At 35.3% G+C, this 25,835-nt stretch overlaps 2 protein-coding genes and 2 long non-coding RNA genes across 5 annotated transcripts in view; 2 read left to right on the top strand and 2 right to left on the bottom strand.

Moving 5' to 3' along the window:
* The window catches only part of LOC145727941 (uncharacterized), a 50,104-nt gene extending 25,062 nt beyond the window's left edge, over positions 1–25,042 (top strand). The window contains exons 3-7 of one of the 2 annotated variants that reach the window (XM_081977806.1): positions 17,321–17,465; positions 18,502–18,612; positions 18,670–21,668; positions 23,114–23,458; positions 23,521–25,042. In XM_081977806.1, the coding sequence (XP_081833932.1) occupies positions 17,321–17,465; positions 18,502–18,612; positions 18,670–21,668; positions 23,114–23,424 (3,566 nt within the window). In that variant the 3' untranslated portion in view covers positions 23,425–23,458; positions 23,521–25,042. Of the gene's footprint in view, positions 1–17,320; positions 17,466–18,501; positions 18,613–18,669; positions 21,669–23,113 lie in introns of both variants that reach the window. The other variant, XM_081977805.1, reaches the window with a different exon arrangement.
* On the bottom strand, positions 4,223–4,979 carry LOC145728215 (uncharacterized). The gene is made up of 2 exons (XR_014178023.1): positions 4,326–4,979; positions 4,223–4,268 (listed from the first exon to the last, which is right to left on the bottom strand). It is a non-coding gene; the product is annotated as an uncharacterized LOC145728215 (long non-coding RNA).
* LOC145728216 (uncharacterized) lies at positions 6,798–7,555 on the top strand. The gene is made up of 2 exons (XR_014178024.1): positions 6,798–7,452; positions 7,510–7,555. It is a non-coding gene; the product is annotated as an uncharacterized LOC145728216 (long non-coding RNA).
* LOC145728524 (uncharacterized) lies at positions 11,552–13,320 on the bottom strand. The gene is given in 3 exon segments (XM_081978823.1): positions 11,552–12,207; positions 12,210–12,488; positions 12,999–13,320. Coding segments are annotated over 3 exon segments (1,152 nt in total). The 3' UTR covers positions 11,552–11,656.
* Positions 25,043–25,835: the final 793 nt, after the last annotated feature.

Raw genomic sequence — 25,835 nt, 5'->3', positions numbered from 1 at the left:
AGACCTTGCGCCGAAGAATGCAAACATTGCCAGAAAGCGGAACAACGTGAAGGCGTTGTGTCCATCAGAATGGTTCAGCTGAAGACCAATGATGAATGGAGTACCGATGAGATTAGGAAGGATCAACTAGAAGACAGCGACATAGGCCCATTGTTGTTGAGAAAGGAACAAAGCGAGCCAAGACCAACATGGCAAGAAATCTCTAGCAAAGGCCTGACGTTCAAAGCACTTTGGGCTCAGTGGGACTCGCTTGTGGTTGAAGGCGGCTTGCTAAAAAGAGCTTGGGAGAGTGCCGATGGAAAAGAGATAAGGAAGCAGCTGGTAGTTCCCAGAGGAAGGGTCGACCACGTACCGGAGGAAATGCACAATGGAAAGACTGGTGCTCATTTGGGAGTAAATAAGACTTTGGACAAAATCCGGCAACGTTTTTACTGGGTGAACTACTGCCAAGACGTGAAATCATGGTGTCGACAATGTTCCATTTGTGCAGCTAGCCACGGACCACAGACGAGATCCCGGGGACCTATGAAGCAGTACAACGTAGGATTGCCGTTCGAACGTTTAGCCATAGACGTTGCTGGGCCTTTTCCTGAGACCAACAGAGGCAACAAGTACATTCTTGTTGCCATGGATTACTTTAGCAAATGGCCTGAGGTGTTTGCGATTCCAAATCAAGAAGCCAGCACAGTCGCTGATATTCTCGTCGAAAATGTCTTCAGTAGATTTGGTGTGCCGTTGGAGTTACACTCTGATCAGGGACGAAACTTTGAGTCCAAGCTCTTTCAGAGGCTCTGTGACCTGCTAGGCATTAGGAGGACCCGAACAACGCCGCTTCATCCTCAGTCGGATGGCATGGTCGAGAGATTTAATAAGACCATAGAGCAACATCTCTCAAAGGTTGTTGATCAGCATCAGAAAGATTGGGACCAGCATATTCCGCTCTTCTTGATGGCTTATAGAGCAGCAGTCCACAACTCAACGGGACAGTCACCATCTAAAGTTCTGTTTGGTCGAGAACTGCGACTTCCATGTGATGTGGTGTTCGGATCTCCAACAGGCCAAAGCACGAACATTGAGAACTACGTTGACGAGTTGCAAGACAGATTACTGAACATCCATGATCTGGTCAGGGAAAGTTTGAATCTAGCTAGCGATAAGATGAAAGCTCGTTATGATCTGAGGGCCAATTCGGGAGGGTTCCAGAAGGATGATAAAGTTTGGTTGTTTAACCCTCAGAGGAAGAAAGGCAAATCACCGAAATTAACACCTGTTTGGGAGGGACCTTACAATGTGGTAAAAAGGTTAAACGACGTCGTGTACAGAGTCCAACGCAGCCCCAAAGGCAAGATGAAAATTGTCCATCTGGACAGACTCAAGAAATACCAGGGATTAGATGAAGCGGATCGGGACGATCAGCTTTAAGAGGGGGGCAGTGTTACGGTCTGGGCCTACTATGCTCGATACTTCTTAACGAGCGCTCGCCTCGGGATGAAACCGATGCGCCGCAATATCTGGCCGGGCGCGTATTAAAGTAGGCCACAGTTAGGAAGCGCCGCACCTGGAAAATTCTTGAATGATCAAGGCAACCCGCGAAGCGTTTCGCGGTCATTCTAGAACGTGGTTTGCGAATATAAAAGACGCGGTCTCGACCGCAGTAGTAGTGAATTTGGGAACGCGGATAAGTTTAAATAGCGGAATAATTGTGGAATTGTAGTAGTGTTTTTAGTAGCTGTGTTAATTATTGTACGGAGTGTTTTGAGGTGTGATAAATTTATTAATCGTTGAGTTAAATTGACTTTGTGTGAACCCACGGGAAAATCGTAACAATATTAAAGGCTGTTTCATATTTAATTCTCAAGTGTGCTCAAGTTATGTTGTGTCAGCTTTGACAGAAGGGTTATTTCAAAATGTTCATACACAACATACATACAAAATATAAGATTTTTACAAATTTTACATAGAAATACGTGTATTAAATTGACTGAACTGTTCCTGTTCTTCCGGATATATAATATGAAAATAAATAAGACGAGAAAGTTTTAAAGAAAACGAATCGTTTCCAACCAACTTTACAGGCAGACAAATTAAAGCTGGTTTGTCCACATTGTAGAATAAGATTGATTAGGACGTGTTTCCAAATCTGGGCATCCATCTTTATCTGCTTTAGACCCACTAAGTTTAAAGCGGTCTGGGAAAGGAATCCTTAATAATCTAATTTAAGGAGAGTTTTGGAATAATCAAAATGCGTGTTATTGGGTTAAGAAACTTTCGTGTAATGAAATTCTGCAACGGCAAAATTTATTTGTTCCTGTTTTTGACGTTACTAAAATCACAAAATATCCAAAAGTATAACTTTAGACATGAAAGAAATCTCTGCTTAAAAAATCAATTACCATACATAAATAAATCGTTATTCTGCACGAATCTAGACATTTATTTAAACTTTTTTATCTTTTGACCTTTATTCGTGTTACACAAAGAAATGTATAAATCCATATAGCGCGGAAGTCTACGTTTTGGTTAAATCTTAAAACCTTTTTAAATGATTATTATTCAAGGGAAAACTTTAAACCTGGACGTTTAATGTAATGGAACAATATTAAGAAATAAGTTTGAAACTTTAGCGGACGTAAAAGGAAGTAATTTGCATACTTGCTTTTGAACAGGTTTTATTAAATAATTCGAAGGCGGCAGATAAGTGAACGAGCAAGACAATTCCATACGTAAACAGAAATTCAAACTTTTGCTAAACTTCTAAAAGTTTGTATAAACCGCACCGCATCGGCGGTCCCTGCAAAGCTCGAGGATGAGGGTATTGTGAAAAGTTTCCTATAAATGCGTGTATAAAATAATTTGCAGGTTTGTAGATAGTTTGGTTTCTGTAAGCTTTGTTTCGAAATTCCAAACCAATTTTCTTTTCCACCCAATTAATTTTGGTGTTTCATATTTGGTGTTTTCGCAAAAGCAAAATTTCACACATTGATATTTAATTCAACATAGTTTTACTTAGATAAATTGAAAGAGATTGGAAATTAGTCTAGGGTTAATGGAGTTGAATTTACGTACTGAAACACTATTTCAGTATCAAAGCAGACTGGAGTTAGAGTTGCCTCACCAAAAACGTACTTTTATTTGCATGGCAATTTAGCCATTGAAGTCTGATCAGGCGTGCGATAAACTATGAATTGCTTCTCAAAATTGAAATGGGTTGAACGTTTCTTTACAGAGTTTTCACTTTAATTCACAAAAAGTATGCTTACAGCTAAGAGCCTTCAATGTAAATTGGCTCACGTCAGCATGCAAATAGAGAACGACTCGGTCCTGGTATCGATTTGTATCCTGTAAATGCGGAGACGTGATACGATACATAATTTAGGGCAGACACAGATTTCTGCCACGATAACTCCAAGTTTCGAGCAGTGCAAAGCTTTCTATTTGGATTGCCTTACGTATAGGTTGAGGCTGAGAATAAATTACTGCCCGATTTTAAGATGGACCAATGAGAGATCAATAGGATTTGCCACGTTTTTAGACCAAGTAGCTAAAACTCTTAAATTTTAAAAGAAAAAATTAAGTTGTTTTTACGTGCTAGAAGAACATTTTATTTTAATGTTACGGAACTATTGCATGCATTTTTATATTTGTATAAATGACAGATATTGACTCCAAAATTTGCGTGAGAATGATAAATAAAATAAAATTACATGCTTCAAATTCTGTTTAGTACAAGCTGATATTTTCAAAGCAGTCCGTGGTTTTTAAAAAACCAAAGACCAAAAACTCCTTTTTTCAGAAAGTTTTCTATTGATTTGTAATCACTACAAGAGCCCAAATAATCTCATGCATAGTAACTTAATTAATTATTACTATATTACTGTATATTTCATCATCTTCACTATCCATAACTGTAAGAGCAATTTCAACAATTTAGGAACTTTTGAAATAAAGTCAAGGAATGCAACTTGGAAGTGATATCAGAAACAAACCCTTGGTAAAAATAATTTTTTAAGTATTTGCGTGTGTTTATTAGCAAATTATTTTAAATTTGCTGCACAGTCAAGCAAAGTAAAGGAAGGGTTAAAACATTGTGTTATAAAGTTGACCTAGATTGAAAGTTTAATCATATACAATATATTTTATAACAGATCGTAGTAGTGGCGTCCCAAATATGTGAATATTTAATGATTATTTGGCGGAGTTAGGGACAAATAAGTTCTACCAGTTCTTGGCCAACGTTTCGATATATTAAACATATATCTTCATCAGGGCTAAAAGGTATAAAATGTTACAAAAGATAGTGAAACATGTACGGACCAAACGCTTACCTCGAACTGTCTTAAAATATGCACACTATTCATATGAGATGTTACAAACGTGTACGTGCACAATACACAATCATGTAATAAAAGGTTAAAACAACACATAACAAACTAATTACAAACACAGTTGGGGAATTGTCAAGAAAACGTACGGTCGGGACCCACCGTTAGACTGCAACAGAACGCATAGGGTGATGGCCCACTGACCATTGACCCACAAAAAGTTGTTTTTTTGTGTCCGTTAAATATAAACATTTAGCATATTTAGGTGTACGAATGAGTGTAAGCGAGAATTATTATTATTATTATTATTAATGTTTATTTCCACAAGAGTTAGAGTTAGATCGGTCTGTTCATAAAATTGTCAATTAAGTTCGAATAAATGACGTTTAAATTTTGGGTATCAGTTCTAAAATTTACGGCTTTGTCCCTCCACTTGTTTATCCACAGCATTTCGGAAATCACCCGTTTTTTGTAATTCGCTGCACTATCCAGTATCCTTGGCTGCGAAAAATCAAATGTGTGGCCGTTGTTTTGGTAATGACACGCAAGAGCCGTTGTACCTTCTCCACCATTGTGTGTCAACCTAGTACAATCATATTGATGTTGTTTTAGTCTTAGGTTTAATTTATTTTTTGTTTGCCCAATGTAGTTATTGTTACAATCTTTACAAGGAATTAGGTAAACTACGCCAGATCTCTCCAACAGCGGAATTTTATCCTTTATCTTTGAGAACAGATCCCCTACTGTTTTTTTGGGATATGTGACTAATCTTATCTGGTCATTATTCAAGATTCTCGTTAGTTGGTTGCTTAAACCTGAGATTAAAGGTATTTTATAATAATGTAGATCAGGTTCTGAATTTGGTGTTGTCTGGTTTTGATTGGTACGTTGGGCACGAGAGTCCGATTGACTTAAGATTTTGTTAACTACGATGGGGGGATATTCATTAAGATTAGCAATATGTCTGATTTTATCAAAGTTAGTCTTCCAGAACTTCTCGTGGCTCAACTTTGTGACTCTATTCTTCAAGGACTTCAATATGGCAATTTTCTGTGACAGGGGATGCGTAGACTTGAAATTAATAACTCTTCCAGAGTGAGTTGGTTTCTGGTACCAGTCAGTAAGAAGGGTATTGTCATTATTTCTAATGACTAATACATCCAAAAATGGAATACATTGGTGCTCCTCCACTTCACAAGTAAATTGTAAGTGTGGCTCAAAAGAATTAAAAATATTCAAGACCCTATCACAAGTGTTGGAAGGCACGCAAGTTATGATGTCATCTACGTAGATATAGAGGAAAGGAACCACAAAAGGTAACTTGGGCAATGTGTGGGACAACAGCTCATGCATACACATGTTAGCGAGGAAGGGAGACAGAGGACAGTGTCGTGTGTACAGTCACCATTATATAAATTGTCCAAATATTTAAACAACATCCTTTCAAATATTAACCACTTGTTCAAGTATTCAATCACTAACTCATTTGCATTGGTAGAGGAAATAAAACAAATCAACGCTGTCCCCGATGGATACGTTCTCATATCATTAGATGTGAAGTCACTGTTCACCAATATCTCAAAGGAACTGGCTTTAAATACATTACAAAAACATTGGCACTTAATAGTACCTCACACTAACATCCCCAAAGACCAATTCTTTCACATCATTTCTCTCATTTTTGACTTTAATTATTTCTCATACAACAATGTGTTTTATTCCCAAGTTTTTGGATGTGCCATGGGTAATCCTCTGTCTCCCTTCCTCGCTAACATGTGTATGCATGAGCTGTTGTCCCACACATTGCCCAAGTTACCTTTTGTGGTTCCTTTCCTCTATATCTACGTAGATGACATCATAACTTGCGTGCCTTCCAACACTTGTGATAGGGTCTTGAATATTTTTAATTCTTTTGAGCCACACTTACAATTTACTTGTGAAGTGGAGGAGCACCAATGTATTCCATTTTTGGATGTATTAGTCATTAGAAATAATGACAATACCCTTCTTACTGACTGGTACCAGAAACCAACTCACTCTGGAAGAGTTATTAATTTCAAGTCTACGCATCCCCTGTCACAGAAAATTGCCATATTGAAGTCCTTGAAGAATAGAGTCACAAAGTTGAGCCACGAGAAGTTCTGGAAGACTAACTTTGATAAAATCAGACATATTGCTAATCTTAATGAATATCCCCCCATCGTAGTTAACAAAATCTTAAGTCAATCGGACTCTCGTGCCCAACGTACCAATCAAAACCAGACAACACCAAATTCAGAACCTGATCTACATTATTATAAAATACCTTTAATCTCAGGTTTAAGCAACCAACTAACGAGAATCTTGAATAATGACCAGATAAGATTAGTCACATATCCCAAAAAAACAGTAGGGGATCTGTTCTCAAAGATAAAGGATAAAATTCCGCTGTTGGAGAGATCTGGCGTAGTTTACCTAATTCCTTGTAAAGATTGTAACAATAACTACATTGGGCAAACAAAAAATAAATTAAACCTAAGACTAAAACAACATCAATATGATTGTACTAGGTTGACACACAATGGTGGAGAAGGTACAACGGCTCTTGCGTGTCATTACCAAAACAACGGCCACACATTTGATTTTTCGCAGCCAAGGATACTGGATAGTGCAGCGAATTACAAAAAAACGGGTGATTTCCGAAATGCTGTGGATAAACAAGTGGAGGGACAAAGCCGTAAATTTTAGAACTGATACCCAAAATTTAAACGTCATTTATTCGAACTTAATTGACAATTTTATGAACAGACCGATCTAACTCTAACTCTTGTGGAAATAAACATTAATAATAATAATAATAATAATTCTCGCTTACACTCATTCGTACACCTAAATATGCTAAATGTTTATATTTAACGGACACAAAAAAACAACTTTTTGTGGGTCAATGGTCAGTGGGCCATCACCCTATGCGTTCTGTTGCAGTCTAACGGTGGGTCCCGACCGTACGTTTTCTTGACAATTCCCCAACTGTGTTTGTAATTAGTTTGTTATGTGTTGTTTTAACCTTTTATTACATGATTGTGTATTGTGCACGTACACGTTTGTAACATCTCATATGAATAGTGTGCATATTTTAAGACAGTTCGAGGTAAGCGTTTGGTCCGTACATGTTTCACTATCTTTTGTAACATTTTATACCTTTTAGCCCTGATGAAGATATATGTTTAATATATCGAAACGTTGGCCAAGAACTGGTAGAACTTATTTGTCCCTAACTCCGCCAAATAATCATTAAATATATTTTATAACCTTGTTTATTACAATTTTATCTAACCGTTCCCATCGACTCTTATATGTCTTCAGAATAGTAAAAGTTTTACGATACATCTTTATTTTAAGTTTTCATGTTCCTTGCAGCAAGCATCTCAAAAATATCAGTGGTCTAGATTATCGAAGTTGGGATAGAAATTTGTACTTGCAGAAAAAAAGTGCTTTCTAAATATTACCTAAAAAGAAAATGTTAAAATTGATTACACATTAGTGTCTTAGTATTCAATAAAGCTTCGATTGAGATACTGTAACAAAATGTGTATATTTTAATCTACCCTTCCGTAAATGCACTAAGTATTAAAAAATACCTAAAGCCGGAAATTGAATTGGATTTAAAAAACTTCGTAGTTTCCTCAGAGAATTTAAATACGTTCCAGATTTGAAAAAGATCCCTAATCAATCTTGCTTTACTATCTGAACATATATTGGGTCCAATTTGTCCCTTCGTAACTTTAATGCGTTTTATCCGATGCAGTATGACAGCAAACTGTCGTATTGATCGCGATATTTCTGGAAAAATAGTAAAAATTTTACGGGTTCAGATTTTTACGTTTGCTGAATGTAGCGTTTCTATGTTATTCAAATAAATTGCGTTAAACTAGAGCAGAAATAATCCAAGTTCGTGACTATACTTGAGCGGATACGGCGGTATAATTATAAAATCAAACGAACTTACCTGTTGTGAAGTTCGATTTGAATTATATTAGGCCTCGTCGAAGTAAATAAGATCACTTGTAGTACCTCATTTCGAGTGTCTACCCACACAGTTTAAAGACAAAGAAAACACAACGACGCTCTCCCTTTACTACCGTCGTCACACCCCGACCCGATACTCATTTCTTCAAAGCCATTATTGTTGCATAGTAAGGGAAAAGCATTGGGATAGGGTGGGTGCTTATTTACTTCGACGAGGCCTAATATAATTCAAATCGAACTTCACAACAGGTAAGTTCGTTTGATTTTATAATTATATTAGGCCTCGTCTTCGTAAATAAGATCACTTGTAGATGTTTAAAGTAAATATGCAACAATATGCATCCGCTAAGTTTTTATTAAAGATGTAAAGGCGATTACCTAAACTAGAAACTGTAACACCTAAGGATTTTGGCTTGAAAAACTAACTTAATCTTATATTAGTTAACAAAGTTTAACATGTAATTATAAAAGTTAACTTAACAAAATACCAAACACATGAACATACTTAACCTAATAATATTGCCTCAGAAAAATTATTTTGGGAAACTAAAGGTCTTTGATAGAATTTCGCAAAAGTTTTGGACTTCTCAGTCCAGCCTGCTGAAAGTCTTATAGTATCAAAGCTCACCCCTTTACGGGCCGCCGCGGAAGTCGCAGCGTGCCTGGTGCTATAAGCTGTGAACAAAGACGTATCTATTCCGCTCTTTTTCAATATGGTTTTTATCCACCTACTAATTGACTGCGAACTCACATTTCGATAGGGCTTTTTAGTAGAGATAAAAAGGTTCCGAAGAGAATGGTCTCTTAACGGTTTAGTTCGATTTAAGTAGCAAAGTAAAGCTGTGGCAACACATATTGTCAAATCATGCTTAAAAAAGGGCAGTGTCAATGTTGGCTGTAGTCTATTAGGACCCGAAGTTTTGAGTCTCTTGGGCACCTTTATTGTGATGTCGCTTTTAGTAATTACTATATTTCCTATTTCAATGTTGGCAAATGTTTGTATTCTTTGCCCTGTTGTAAGAGCCAAAAGAACAGCTAACTTTTGAGCCAAGATTTCTAGGGAAATCTCCTCGTTTGACAGAGTTTTAATGTAAATTAATACATTGGAAGGGTCCCAAGTTGCAGCATATTTGGGTAAATTGGGTCTTAACCCATACACCCCTTTAAAAAATCTTTTCAATCTATAGTCTTGTGCAACTTCGGGAGATGCAATTTGGGAAATTGCAGATCTGTAGCTGTTGAGGGAGCCATATGAAGCTCCTCTCTCGAACCGTATAGATAAAAATTCTAAGACTAATGGTACCGTAACATTAAATACATTGTTGTTTTTCTCTTGGCAGAACTGCCACCATAATTTTAAACCAACATTGTATTGTTTGGCCGTTGAATCCGATATAGAAGATGAGCAAATGTTTAAGCCGATATCAGGCACCTCTCTTTTCTGCAACGCTTGTAAGATAAGGGTCCTGCCACCAGGGAAAGGCTTTTCCAGAGGGGGTGAGGTGATCTATCAATAGAAAGAAGTAAATTTTTATCCGGTTTAAAATGAAGCGGATCTTCTGATAACAAAGAGCAAAAAACCGGGTACCATGGTTGAGAGGTCCAGTAGGGGACGACTATAATTCCTTCAGCTTTATCTTCAATAACTTTTTGGAGTACACGTAAGATAAGAGCAAAAGGCGGAAAAGCATAGAAATAAAATTTTCTCCAACTTATTGTAAAGGCATCAACAGCACAAGAATCTGGGTCTCTCAACCAAGATACATATTTTTTGCACTTTTTATTTGCCCTGGAGGCAAAAAGGTCTATTTCGGGATTTTTAAAATGTAAAGTAATTTTTTGAAATACATCACGATTCAATTCATACTCCGTGGCGAAATCTAGGCTCCTGGATTCTTGATCCGCCTCAACGTTTTCCTTGGACTTGATATAAGAAGCAAAAATAAAAATATTACGGGCCTCACACCACTGCCAGATGCGCTTTGTTAGAGCATTCAGTTTGGGAAACTGGACACTACCCATGCGATTGATGTAAGATAGAGCAGTGGTGTTGTCAATACGACACAAAATATTGACATTTGATAAATGAGATGCGAAGCATTTTAAGCCAAAAAACGCCGCTAGAAGCTCCAAATAGTTAATGTGAGAGGCTTGCTCACAGGGGCGCCAAAGCCCCCGGGATCGCTCACCATTGCAGAAAACTCCCCAGCCATTAGACGACGCATCTGAAAATATTTCCAGAGCAAACGATACCGTCTTTAAGGAGTTTTCTGCATAAGGAATGTGCGTCAGCCACCAGTTAAGGTCTTCTACTAATTTGTTCGAAATTTTCATCATGGAATTATAGTTACCGTTTTCTTTATGGAGGGACAGGAATTTTTCTCGTTCCAGCAATTTTGTATAAAGCCAACCATACTTAACTGCTGGGCATGCTGAGGTCAAGGTGCCGATAAATTGAGCAAATTTTCGAATTTTGCATTTTTTGATAGACATTAAGCCTTTAGTCAAACGTAGAATTTTTTCTCTCTTTTCCTTGGGCAAAGAAATGGACATATTTTTAGAGTTGTATATAAACCCCAAATATTTGCAACTACGAGATGGAACCAGACAACTTTTCTTATAATTAATAACAAATCCCAAGGATTCAAGCAGAGTTCTCGTTGCAGATATATTATTTTCGCACTCTGACTTAGAGGTTCCAATTAACAAAATATCATCGATATAAATGACAGATACCCATCCTTTACTCCGCAAATAGCTAACCACTGGTTTCATTATTTTAGTAAAAAGTAAAGGAGCACAATTTAATCCAAAGGGGAGACAATTATATTGATAGATCTTATTTTTAAATCTAAATCTCAAGTATTTTCTATCAGATTTCTTTATGGGGATAAGAGTATACGCATCCTTCAAATCAATTAAAGCCATATAACAATCGACAGATACTAACCTTGAAACGGTTTTATGATCTTCAATTTTAAAATGGTTACATTCTACATATTTATTAAGGGACTTTAAATTTAAGATTAGCCTTTTAGAACCATCAGGTTTAGGAGTTAGAAAAATTCGAGATAAAAACTGCCCTTTCACCGGTGTTACCAAACTAATTGCACCAGTTTTAAGTAACTTTTCTAATTCATTCTTAATACTATTAGCCTCTTTCACAGACCAAACTGGTTCCGGATATGCAAACCTTTGATTAGGGATTTTAGTAAACGGAATTTTAAAATTACGGATGCTTGACAAGATATTACTATCTGACGTAATTTCCGCCCAGTTATCATAAAAGTATTTTAGCCGCCCTGCGGTTTTACCAACCTGGACCACTAACGCCGGCGCTTCGCTGTTTGTGGCGCTCCTCTCGCCTTCCTGAAAGTTCCCCGATGTGGACGGTCCTGGGTCGTCACATTCTGAGGATATGGGGACGATCTCGTTTGATACTGGTGCTGCCTGGCCCGAAATCCCCCCTGAAAATCCCGGGACAGGCCCCTGTAGTTTAAACGGGGCTTCACAACTTTTTTCTGTTCTCTAGGCCTAGCTGGCGGCTTAAGGGATTTAATAGAACGCTCTATCTGCTTTGAGGCTTCTAGTCTCTTATCTACGTCACAGCCAAACAGCCACTCATCGGTTGGGGAGGCCAGGAGGCTCTCCCTGACGGTCTTGTCAAGGTTGTAACAAGCAAGCTCCTTCCGAGCAGAAGTTTCTTGATAAAAAACATCTGTGAGCAGACGACCAGCCTCACAGAGAGGTTGCACATACGTAGCCCCCCTCTCTTTTTCTTGGCCTAAGATAGTCGTGATTGCCTGACCGAGAGCAGAGATACTGGCGCCTATTTGGCTCTGCAAGGTAGATAAACGGGTATCCCTCTGCTTCACAGGTCGGAAACCACCTTTTCTACAAGACTGTTGAGTTTTGGGGTACTAAGAAGGGGAGCGTTTTCGGGGACCAAATATTTTCCTATTAAAGACTCCTTCTCCTGAGAATGTATCCCATTTTCGATAATACTTGTCCACGTTTGCGCCATATCTGCTTGAAGTGGGGGACCCCATACAGTCCTATTTTTTGATACATTATCTCCGAATAATGAAGTATCAACTAGCATGTTCACTGGAGGGACTTCTCCATCCTGTGGCAACTCTTGGTAGCCGCAGCTTTCTTCTGGGAACAAAACAAGAAAATGTACCTAGGTACCTCACTTGCGTGAAGAGTTTATTGGGCTCAAAAGCACTAAACGTATTTTAAAGTTTGGCTCCAATTTTCTGTGTTCATAAACAGAATTAACTGGGTTCATTATGTTCATAAACAATAAACCCACATCAGAGTTCAGTTCAAGTCATCCCTGTGTTTTAAAACAAAACTGACTGAATCCATAGCTCTCATCCGGACGCTTCTGTGTTCATAAACAGAATAACTTAGGCTCATTGTGTTCATAAACAATGAAACCTAAATCATAGTCCAATTCTGTGTTCATAAACAGAATTGACCGAGTTTATTGTGTTCATAAACAATAAACATAATTCACAGTCCTGATCAGGACATTTCTGTGTTCATAAACAGACTTTCCTGACCACAAACTACCAAATCGGACCGATCAGGTTTATCTTTGCATCCGCACCCTTCCTTGATATAAGCAAATATAAGTGTCCCCGACAAAAAATCAATACTTACGAGGTGAGTCAACCGAGTTACCACGTAACCTGGCAGCTTCGGCCGGACCCTCGGATATCTCACTCTCGCTGTCAGTGGAAGGGAAAAGTACCCGGCGTCGACGGCGTACGGAACTTCTCGATCTCGAGCGTGAGCGCCGTTCCGAAGATGACGTCGACGACAAAGATGGCGAGGGCGAGGGGCTTTGCACCCTTCGACGGTGCCGCTCACGCCTTTCCGATGGTTTCATGCATTTCACTAAGTTTCGGAGATCTTCTTGAAGTTTTTGGACTTTTTCCTCCAAATCCAAACGTCGTTTCCGATTTCTACGATGCCCGGACATGATAACCGAGCTTTTTCACTAGCTAAACACTTTAAAAACGAAAAAAGGGACGACACTAAATTAACGAAAATTACGCAATTTTTTACCGAACGTACGGGTAGGCACACAAAACAAGAATGAGTATCGGGTCGGGGTGTGACGACGGTAGTAAAGGGAGAGCGTCGTTGTGTTTTCTTTGTCTTTAAACTGTGTGGGTAGACACTCGAAATGAGGTACTACAAGTGATCTTATTTACGAAGACGAGGCCTAATATAATAAAGGGAAACCTCATTACGAAATAAGCATGTAGCTTAACAATATATAATGGAGAGACTGAAACCTCCCGTTTCTTGTTAAAAGTGGATGACTGGCTATTTCTCGCTAATTGTAAACGTCAACTCTCTAGCAAATCTAAATCAATTTGCATAGTCATTGAGCCCCGTTCTGAATTTTTATACATTGTTGGAGTATCAAACTCAAGTATCGGAAAATAAATTTATTAATTTATATACCTTATTTGAAAGGAAATATTTAAGATGGTAATTGTAAATTTTACCGGAAAAGGGAATATTTAATTTTCCTTCCCTGTGCCCAAGCTAAATATTTAATTCCTAATTCGTAGGCATTTAATGTATACACAAGGAAATGTGGATTTTGTTCAAATTTTAAATAAGGGCTTTGAAGTTGTGTTTCGGTCTATTTGCTTTCAGCCTCATTCAGGAAATTGTTACGAGTCTAAAAATATTCGTAAGAAAATGCGAATAATTTTATGCTTGGGTTAGGGTTGCTCGACGTTCTTGGCGACCTTTCAGCTTTGACTTGTGTTCTTAAATATAGGAAAGAATATTTCGTCAAACTTATACTGTGTTATGTATTCTACAAAATCTCTTGTAATGTTTTAGATTGTCAAATCTAAAACAAACCAAACAGTTGTTGCTTTAAAATTTAGAGTTCAATAACATTTTTTTATCTTATTTTATATACTTATCTTGAGTTATACTTGTATACTATACCTAATAATTTTTTTCCTAAAGCGCATCTTTAATCATCATAATTTTTCAATCGCTTTATATTCCTACCGACTCCACGGTTGTCTGTCTTCCTGCTTGACATCCATTTATATAAACTTTTTGGATTAATTTTAAATAAGTGGTGCTTGGTGTTTACGATGACAGAATAATTTATAACAAAAATGAAAATGCGAATTGTTTCTGTAACACCATTTATTTCAATTATAAACCCCTAGTTGTTTAGTGGTTCACAAAAGTTCAGTGGTCTTCCGCGAATAATGCATGATAAGCATAACAAAAATATTTAAATTTCCTCATTTTTGAGAGACCATGTTGTAATAAAGTTTTTATTATGTTTCTCAACTAACCGGCTGCTGAAATGCCAGTTAAGGTTGGGTAAAGTCGTGATGAGATTTATGTGTTTTGTTCTTTGGTATCAAGCCCTATAGCCTCTCTGATGAGCCGTAATACGGCGAAACCGGTCAGAGGATTGGGATTGATGAACAAAAAACAAAACCTCACTATTTTTATATTCTAATTAATTATTAAGTAATAAATGAGTTCTAATCATATAGAGTAAATAATGTTTGAGAATTAAACGCCAAATAGAAATTTAATTAATTCCTAATAAAATTAAGTAAATTTGAAATATTTGTTTTTCATCTCATCATATACTGTAGCAGACCGAACTTATATTGAAATGCCCGTTCCGCTCAATTAAAATATTTCAGTTTGATCGTAATAATTTGGCTAGAGGCTATTTATTCATTATTATAAAATCAATTCCGAATAGTAAACCTAAAACTAATCATCGGCATTGGATACAATTAGTGTACAATATTAACCGCATTATTATATTATTATCCGATTTTATTACCACGTTTAAACAAAATATAAAATATCCTGCAATAATACTTTCCGGTTTTCCAACTATGGCCTTTGTTCCTGACCGGAAACAAAGCACTAAAGCTCGGCCCACACGTCCCAAACATTACCGAGTTATTCTCGACGAAATAAATAGGCATTAGATACGTTTAGACCATTGGCCATACCAAAAGATTACGAGAATATAATAACTACTTGGAAGTTCAAAAGCATAAGCGGATTGGGCTATGTGTATTCGGGGCTCGTTGCATCCCCGAAAGGGGAATTAAATCGGTGAAAAGTCGAACATATAAACAACACTGTGTGGAAAGGTTTTAAGGCTTTCCGCAATAAATGGCGAACAATACGGACAAGGTAGTTTCGGTTCGGCCGCAAAACAAGGTTATAGATAGCGGGGTTAGAAGATAGGATCAGATACATTACCGTGGCTTGTTTGCGGTTTGAGTGGGGCTAAAATATCTTTCACGGTGATAAGGCTCTTTCTAATCGATGAGAATTAATTTTGATCGAAACTTGTTATTATCCGGATTATCAAATTTCGTATTGTTTTAATAAAATATTAAATTAAAAACATTTTTATGTCGATCATACTTTGCAATAATTAAGCTTGCTTTATGCTGATATCGTGAGACGTCTTTGAAAATCTAAAACTTGTACAATTTTTAAAATTGATTTACTTTTTTTTCTTGGGATGGAGAAACTGGCTGAATTAAAGCAACTGAGACTACCAAAACTATGAAAAACCCTATTATCAATTATTGATTTGTCAATGTGTTGAACGTGTTTACATTTGATTTTTTCTACAGTTATACCTGCAATATATACCTGTCGTTTTAGTAAAAAGATTGTCATTATACCTATACAAACAAATAATTTCTCTTACTTTAGATAATCATATAGAATAAAAATTTTAAAGAAAATTGTTTATCATTAGTGGTCAAATAAACTAAACTTGAATTTGTCTGCTCTAAGTTCTAACCAATCAATTATTGATTTGTCAATGTGTTGAACGTGTTTACAATTGATTTTTTCTACAGTTATACCTGCAATATATACCTGTCGTTTTAGTAAAAAGATTGTCATTATACCTATACAAACAAATAATTTCTCTTACTTTAGATAATCATATAGAATAAAAATTTTAAAGAAAATTGTTTATCATTAGTGGTCAAATAAACTAAACTTGAATTTGTCTGCTCTAAGTTCTAACCAACAGTTACTGATTAAGAAAATTTATTTTGCAATTTCAATACTCAAACTTTAGTCGGAATATTAAAAATTGAAGTTATAAATTCAGAGCCGACGATTCCATTAGCGGTTTTAAACGGAAATTCTTTTTTATTAATGGGTGCACAATGAAAACTTTTCTTAAAACAGTTTTCTATTTTTGATTGAAAAATTTGTTTTAAGAGCAACTCAGTTTTTAAAATTACTTATTTTCATTCGAGTGAAGCTGGGAGCAATTATGGTAATCAATTTCTGTTTAGCTTAGAAATCCGTAATTTTTTGTAATTTAAATTTTTAACTTATTACAAAACACTTTGGAAGACCCTATTAGGTTTTCTAATTACCCTATACCCCATATAAGGTAGTAATCACTTTAAAATAGAAGTAACAAACGTAAATCAAGTTTTATCATTCTAATTCTACAAATGTTCTTCTTTTGATTTTCATTTAACTTTTTGTGTATGTACATAAAATTAAAATATACAAATGTTTTTCCTGAAGAATTACAGAAACGGTAAGAGAGTGAGTTGAAGCTTTTCAGAGTTTGTAAGCATCTGAAATTTAAAAAAATGCAGAATCAGCGTGATACTATGAATGAGGCAAAATACTTAATGTAATGTTGTAGGTTAATCGTGTTTGGTTTTAAATTTTAAAAATTGTCTTGAAATCTGTATTTTTGTCACATGATACTTGTATAACAATACATTTATGCGAAAATCTTGAGTAAGGCTCAAATAAACAGCAAAACTTCGGTTCATGTTAATTGAACTGTTCAACTGTGTAGTGTGTATGTTCATATTATTTGGCAACAATGCACTCTCATCAAAGTTTTATATAAATACTAAAATCAAACTGAACAAAATGCCATTCCTAATACAAATTTACGTATTTTGTTTCAGTTATGCCAGTAAAACAAATCGACAGAATCGAAGTGTTAGATTCTATGATTCCCAGTCTGGAGGCAGACACCTTAAACTCCTGCGAGCTGCAAGCCCTTGTTTTCAACAACAACAAACTGCAGCACATTTCGGATAAAATATTCAGGTAACTTACGTTATAACTTTTCCCTACGCCCATAAGCAGTTTCAAATCGTCAATGGGAATAAGGTGTAAAGAGAATTCCCTATAAAACAAATTAGAGCCATTTCCGTCTGCACCCTCTGTCAATTGATTAAGGTGGGGTCATGTCAGAGAGTAGAAAATATGCCTTTAGAAAGTAAACATTGGTAATTTACACTTTGGTCTCGGAAGAAATTACGGGCGGACAACTGCTATTCTTAGATCGTATCAAAGTGCATTTTAGCCTTGTGTTCATTAGCTGTGAATATGAGGTAAAATATTAACTATAACAAAGGTAATTTTTAAGTAATCAGCGTCGAATTGCAATACTGCGTCTTAATTTTAAAATGGCTTTATGTCGACGACCTCTGAAATACATACATCAAAACTCATAGTTGGAACTTAACCACCACTAATTCCAAATATGCTATTTCCAACCACGCGATTTGAACATTAAACCTTAAAACCCTCTTAGACTTTACTTAACAGCCGGATATTTTGGAAAAATAACCTACTAAAAATATATACCAATTGACAAGTTCATTTAACTTACAACCAGGCCATAATGTATTAGGAACCTATTTTTATATCGATGTAACTGGATGTTAAACTAAACTGTCAAATTACAAAAGCGATAAGAGCTGATATTGATTTAAAGCTGAAAACGTTTGGGATAAATTCGAGCCTTTTAGTTACGGCACTGATTGAACATTATTCTAACTGTATTGCGCTTGATTAAACGCGCTTGATCAACAATCATCAATTTTAGGACATGAATCTGGCTTCGAATTGGTGTAAAACCAACAGATAAACTTTGTTCAAACTAACGCAAATTTTCTTTGGTAATAGACTAGTTATTTGCGACGCCACTCCAATTTAAAAGTTTTATTTGCTATTTAAAACACACGGTTTCAAAAGGCCCTTCCTCATTCCGATTTCAATTTAAAGTGTAATTTCTTTTCCACAGTTGTCCGATTAAATGTAAAACTTTTAACTACTCGATATGCTTCACTAATTGCAGCTCGTCTCTGGAAACTTTGGTGTCACTGGACTTGAGTTACAATCGTTTGGATGAAGTCCCATTTCACGCCCTTAAAGATCTCAAAAATTTGCATTGGTTGAATTTGCACGGGTAAATTTTTATTAAATCTACTATCCGGAAATTTACTCACATAGACTTTTGTTGCAGAAACCAAGTTTCATCAACGAATGGAGAATGGTCACATATGAAAAATACATTAAGCACGCTATTCATTGGCCAAAACGATATTACCGAAATTGCGGACACATCGTCCCATAGCGCTCACAGTGGCATTAGGCAGTTAAAATCTTTGACATGGCTCAATGCAGATGCCAACAAAATTCATAAAATCCATAAACATTCACTTCCCTCTTCATTAAAAACAGTTAGTTTTTCTTATAATCTACTGGAGAATTTTCCTCTGGATATAATAGCAACAATGCCCCACTTAGAGTGGTTATATTTAAGAGGCAACCACATAAAAACAATACCAGAACATACGTTTGAAAGAAAGTTTTGGATTCAAAAGATCGACTTAAATCAAAATTTTTTAAAAACTCTTCCAGTTAAACCTTTCAATCATTCAATCTTTGTTAGAGACGTTTTTCTGGGAATGAACGACTTTCAAACAGTCACAGCTGGAAGCTTTGCAGGACTAGACTGTCGCAGAATTGTTTTTTCCTATAACCAAATAGAGTACATGGAAGAAGACTCTTTCCAGGGTGTTGAGAATACTTTAGAGTATCTAGATTTGGATCATAATAAACTAAAAACATTTCCCGCAGCAGTAACTCAATTACTAGTTCTGCGATTTTTGTATATGTCTTACAACTTTTTAAATGAACTTCCCGAAGGTGCTTTAGATAGTTTTCAAAACAGCTTAAAAGCGCTTACATTAAGTGGAAACCGTCTGTCAAGCGTACCTTCAATTACATTAAGAAACTGCACCAAATTGTCTTATCTGAATTTGGCTTCGAACCAAATTAGTGAAATCCATACCGAAGACTTTGAGGACTGGGGTCTTACAGTACAAACAATCAATATCAACAATAACAGGATAACTAATTTGAATAATAAGGTTTTTGAACCCATGTCAAATTTACGGGAACTGAGTCTTAACTACAACCCATTAAGAAATGTTGAAGAGAAAGCCTTTAGCGGATTAATCAAATTAGAGTCTTTAGAACTTTCGTCGAGTTTTGAAAGAGACGACTTGCCATATGAAGCTTTTAAAGATATGCAGTCCTTAAAGTACCTTTATCTAGATCACAATAATTTTCATGATATCAAAATGAATTCCTTTGATGGACTCCTAAACGTTGAATATTTAAATCTGGATTCGAATAAAATCCAGTTCTTTCCTCCGACTTTACTTAAAGCTGGAATACATTCAAAGCTGTGCACAGTGGTGTTGTCAAATAACGAACTTTCATTCATTGAAAGTAATACATTTCAAGATCTAGAAAGTTTGGAAGTGGTTTGGATGAACGACAACAAAATAACGGAGATTAAAACCAATGCTTTTTATGGACTTCTTCATTTAACCACATTGTTTCTCAGGGACAACGAGATTAACTATATTAACCCGGGGGCTTTTAGTCAACTTCCCGCCCTCAAACAGCTAGATTTGCAGTATAACCACCTTAATAAACTAGATTTAAGCATTTTAATAAATCTCAGCACGCCGTTAAATTTGAACAGCAGCTATAACCAGATATCAGTGTGTACTACGGAGACTTCAATAGGATATTTGGAAAATTTGGATTTGCGTCATAATAAGATTACTCAGATCCCCGAGTGCTTAAGATCTACACCACTACTGAAAAAGTTAAATCTGGATTCCAACGCTATATCGTCTTTAGAAAGTGAAAGCTTCAAAAATCTGGCAGTTTTAGAACAGATGAGTCTACATAGAAATATAATTTCCAACGTGGATAGAAGAGCATTTGTAGGAATGCAAAACTTACAGCTGTTGGACTTGTCCAAGAATGTCATCGAGTTCCTGCATAACCATCAGTTCGCAGAATGTCCTAATTTGCGAGTACTAAACCTAAAGAATAACGCACTAAACTATTTACCTAGAGAAGTCTTTGCCAAAACCCAACTAGAATTTTTGGATATAAGTTATAACTCTTTTGCAGTAGTCCCTAGAGAAAGTTTGTCAGACATTGGTATGTCTTTAAGACACTTATCTTTACGATCCAATGTTTTAGAACATGTGGATGTCACAAGCTTCCCCGATATTCCGTATATGAATTATTTAGATATGAGCAAAAATAAGTTAACGATACTTCCAGATAATGTTTTTACTCAACTCAGTTGGTTGCAATACCTTGATTTAAGTTCTAATCCTTTAAGAGCAAACTTTAAAGAGTTATTTCATTATGCACAAAATTTGAAACACCTCAATTTAGCTAATACTGGACTGATTTCAACACCTAACTTTCCTCTGCCTGATTTGGTGCATTTGAACTTGTCGTCTAATAATTTACAGATCATCAACAAGGTTTCTTTCCAAAATCTTGGAAAGTTGAAATCCTTGGATTTAAGCCACTGCAACTTAAATTATGTTCCCTCACATTTGTGGATGTTTTTGACAAATCTCAAGGAGTTGGACCTATCGTATAATAATATTAAAGAAATTACAGTTGATAGTTTTCACGGCCTAAAATCTCTGCAAAGTTTGGATATTCAACAACTAAAAAGATTGACTCGTTTTGAAGGAAAGTCTTTCGTTCAATTGAGGATTTTGTCTGAACTTTCAATGCAGACTTTGCCCATAGTGGAAAACTTTTACGAAGAGCTGTGTTACTTACTCACTCACTTAACTCAGCTTAGAAGATTAAAACTGAATGTAGTGGAACATGAACTACGGGACCAACTGAGCTGTTTAAGTAACAAAAAACTCATCTCTCTGGAGATAAATGGTAGAAATTTGCAAACAATTCATAAAGATGCTTTTGGAAAGTTATCAAAAAATCCCAGCCTGACAATCAAGATTAGTGGCACACAAATTACTGACCTACCCGCCGGTTTGTTTGCCCATATGTACCAAATTCAACATTTGTCCATTGATTTGAGCAACAACATGCTGAAATCCCTTACTCCCGAAACATTTTATGGAAATGTGTCGACTTGGGATGATATTGGAACCGGTCTAGTTTCAGGTGAGTTAAGTTTCTTTGCTACAATAAGAACTATTCATTACTTAATCACATTTTATTTTGCTTGAGTTGCCAGAAAAAAGCTAAGTAAGCCATTTTACTGTAGTCTACTTCACTTACGCGACCTTTATGCCTTTATTAACCGACTAAGTCATTTATCTCCTCAAACTTGAATAGTTATGCAAGACAGCAATTTGCATAGCTGATTAAGCTTGTTACGAGGTGATACTCCGAGGCAATCTCCAACCGGTATATTAACGACTTTAATGAGTATCGCAGGTTTGAAATGTAAAACTGATGTTTTTTTTCTTTTTTTAAGAGCTAAAAGCTACTTAAGCTGTAACCAAATTGATGTAAATTTTAAGCTTTCTCTGTGTGCGTAATCAATTATAAATATTTACCCAAACTTTTTTAGTAGTTCTAAAACGAACAGACATTTTATTCAAATAGTTTCTTAACCTTCAACGGTTTATTGATTATGTTTTAACAGTGCTCTCTAGTCACGGAAACTGTTATAAATAGTACAAAAACTTTAATATTGAAGGAGATCACGATATTTAATTAGCAAAGATTTATTTGGTTGTTACCGAAATTCACGTTATCATCTTTTAAAATAACTTTTTTCCTGACGGTATTTATAAGTAAAATTTTAGTTATCTACAACTGAAAATGACATATATAACTAAATCAAAAATAGAAATGTTCGTAATATTTTACACCCCAGCTGTAGTGTTTGAATGATATGCGTAGGTAGTAACACAACTTGATTACTTAAAGTAGAATAGTATAGGTATAAAAGACAATAGGATTATATTGTATTACAAGACATTAAAAATGTATTTTTCATTTGTAAAAGTTTCTGACCCTCTGATATTTGTAAACTATTAATAGATTGTGGGTGCTCATGTACAGGGTGGCCTACTACGAATGCGAGGTACTGTATCTAGGAAAACAAAAATTTTGTAATAGCTTTTACTAAAAAATTAATGTACATTTGTTTTGCTACCTTCGTTGCAAATAAAGAGAGAGCAAATTTACTTTGATTTTCCTACTAAATCCGGTAATGTTATTTGCCAAACTAACCAATACACATTTGCCTTGTTTGTGGAAGCTTGACCATAATAAATTTTAGCCCTAATTTTAAATTTGTTCTGAAAGTGCAAAAATGTGATGATGTGAGTTTCCTAATGCATAAAGTCATAGGCTACTTAAGATAAGAACAGTTATTTGGAGTAGGGTAAGCAATTTTAACTGCAAACCATGTCCGTAGAATCGTGTAATGTCAGTAATGAGACGGAGCACTATACTGTTGAAACTGCTTGAGCCGTAATTGTAATGAAAAATTGTAAAAAAGTATGAAAAAATTAGTTCTATTGTAATATCCATAACCTCACCAAGAACACAGTCACTTACGTGGAATATAACAAAATAAAAAAATATCTTTTCAGGTGGTTTGGTATTCTCCGGAAATCATTTCCAATGTGGCTGTCATCTAGCTTGGCTAGGACACTGGTTGCGCCGATGGTCAAGAGAAAACTTTAATCCGCGTACGTCAAATTTAGACTACATCAACACTATTCAAGAGGCAACAAAAGACGGAATTTGCTGGGATTCGGCTATAAGCAGACACGTGCCAATCATGAAACTACCCCCTGTAGATATGAGCTGTCAAGCAAGTGCACTGAGTAGTAGTGCAGACAGTGTAGTTATAAGTCACTTCTTAGCAATCACTTTATTTCTATTGGGATTTGGATCTTGAACTTTGTAAGCCATTGGTCCATCAATTACTTAACGTAAGTAATAGTGCTGTGATTTTTCTATATATTTGACAAATGAGTTAATTTGTTTGTAAAAGACTGAACCAGTTTAGATTGTAGTGACGGGCAAATAATTCAGGAACGTGTCAATTAATGCTGAAATCACAATGCCGGCTTCGTGTTGGAGTTTTAGGTTTTTTGTATCACGCTCTTGTTTCGGTGGGGCAAATTGGCCAAACTATGTATCCCGGCAGGTGTAGTATCACTTTTTTTTAGTTTTTCAAATTTCCAAACAATGCAGTTTTATTTTGCGGACTCGTCCTGCATATTTCAGAGCAATATCGATGCCGAGCTCGAATTTAAATTGAAAGCTAGATATTCCCGAGAAGCTAACCCGAATTTTAATTGTTTAATTACTGCTTGTTTGTTTACCTTTAAATTCAATTATTCAGGTGAATAGAAAAAGTCATTTTATGCCACATATTGTTTTTTTTTACTACGGACCAATGACTGTCCTTTTTCCAACTCTTTATTGTATTTATAGTGTTTCCAAAATTATTGGCAATTAATAATAATATAATTTTATCCAACATATAGTAATAAAATGTTGCTGTTTTAAGACACATTAATAATGTAATCGTGAAATCAAAAGTGTTTTTGACACCTCAACTGTCATTCTTGTCCAACAATTTTGGGACACTCGTATTATTATAGTAACTACTATGTTTTAATAGCAGTTCTTATAATAACTTTTCATACCTGCTTTTAAATAGTTTTTTTAGTGTAAATTATACAGTTTAATATTTGAAACTTGGTACATATCAAATCCCAAATAATAACGTTTAAGTAATACTATTTGATGTTAATATAAGATGAAGGTAAGTGGTTACAAGCCGTATATCGTTTATTTTCTGATAAAAAGTCTGCCATATAATTGAAATTGTTTTTCTGGCTATTGCAAAATTTGTTTAACTTACACAAATTTCACCGTGTATACTTGTATAAATATGTAAATACAAAACAGATACTAGAGGAAATTGACAAAAAAAATAATTGAACTATTAACGGCAGATTATAACCTTTTATCATTGGTGTTTACTTTTTGATAAGGAAAAGCAAATATTAATTTGTATTCACTAATAAATGCAATTGAACTGAAATTGTATCAAATATCTTTTCCATCCATATTATCCTCTATAGTTAATTAAATCAAGGTTAATTTCGTCATTCTCAAGTTTAGTTGAATTATTACTAATGTTTGTACATAATTTTGTAAATATTTTCTACTATTGCAATAGAATGAACATAATGTAACCTAATACCGGAAAGAAAGTTTTAGTGAGATTCATATGTTATCAACTATAAATCGTAATAGTTAGAAAATTGTTTCATTATATCTGCTCAAATTTTAGCTAATAAACATGTCCTTAACCAAACCTATTTATTAAATCACATTGTTTACGTTGGAACTTGATGTAGTTTATTTAAACCAAAGTAAAATTATTGTCTTGCGGACACTTTAGACTATTAAGCATATTCTCGTAATGAAACAGTTGATAGAGTTTATAATTTATTTGTACATCGTGTATTTAAAATTGAAATAAAAGATCGTTATTTTACCGATAATGGTATGATTTATCCCAAATGGCCAGACCCATTTCGGTAATCCCAACATTCATCAAGGAACTCTCGAATTAAACTCTCAACACCTATTTGGAAATCATCGACATATAAATTATCCGATTACTAATTAAACGAGCGCCATTTTGATAGTTGGATGATAAATACCTTTTAGGTAATTTGTCCCAGCAAGCTGACGATTTGTTGGATATTCTAGAGTCTAGAGTTAATAGTCCAATGGCTCAATCCAAATATACACAGTGAAAATTGTCCTGTTATTTCATGTAGTGTTTGTCTGAATTTGATTTTATGTTGAGCAACAACTTATCCTTATATGGGGTAGTACATATGAGTTAGAGAGTTAATTTAGATAAACGTTTATAAAGAATAGTACATATATTCTTCATGTAGAATATATATTCTTCAACGAGCAAATAATGACGGTTATTATTGAATAATACTTATTATAAGCGAGAAGACAATACTAACTTTACCTACGTCATTATTTCTATGAAAAAAACTTAATTACAATGTTTCCAAAAATTTTTCTGTGCAAAAAGAGAACTTTATTAAGGTTGTTGTGTTTTTGTGCAAATACTTAATGTAATAAAAAATGACTGTTGTTGATTGTATGCTTAGCATAAATTAATTACCAAATATTTCTGTACTAACTAAATACCGCAATTTTACGCTTAAACATTTTGTGGACATTTTAATGCTCAGCGATTTGATTTCGGATTTGGTGACCATTTATTTCGTAATTAAATTATTTCAAATTTATCTAAGCAGTAAA

Source organism: Ips typographus, linkage group LG4, assembly GCF_016097725.1.
Source record: "Ips typographus isolate SLU linkage group LG4, UJ_Ityp_2.0, whole genome shotgun sequence".
Lineage (NCBI taxonomy): Eukaryota > Metazoa > Arthropoda > Insecta > Coleoptera > Curculionidae > Ips > Ips typographus.
This window is presented reverse-complemented; position numbering and strand designations above follow the sequence as displayed.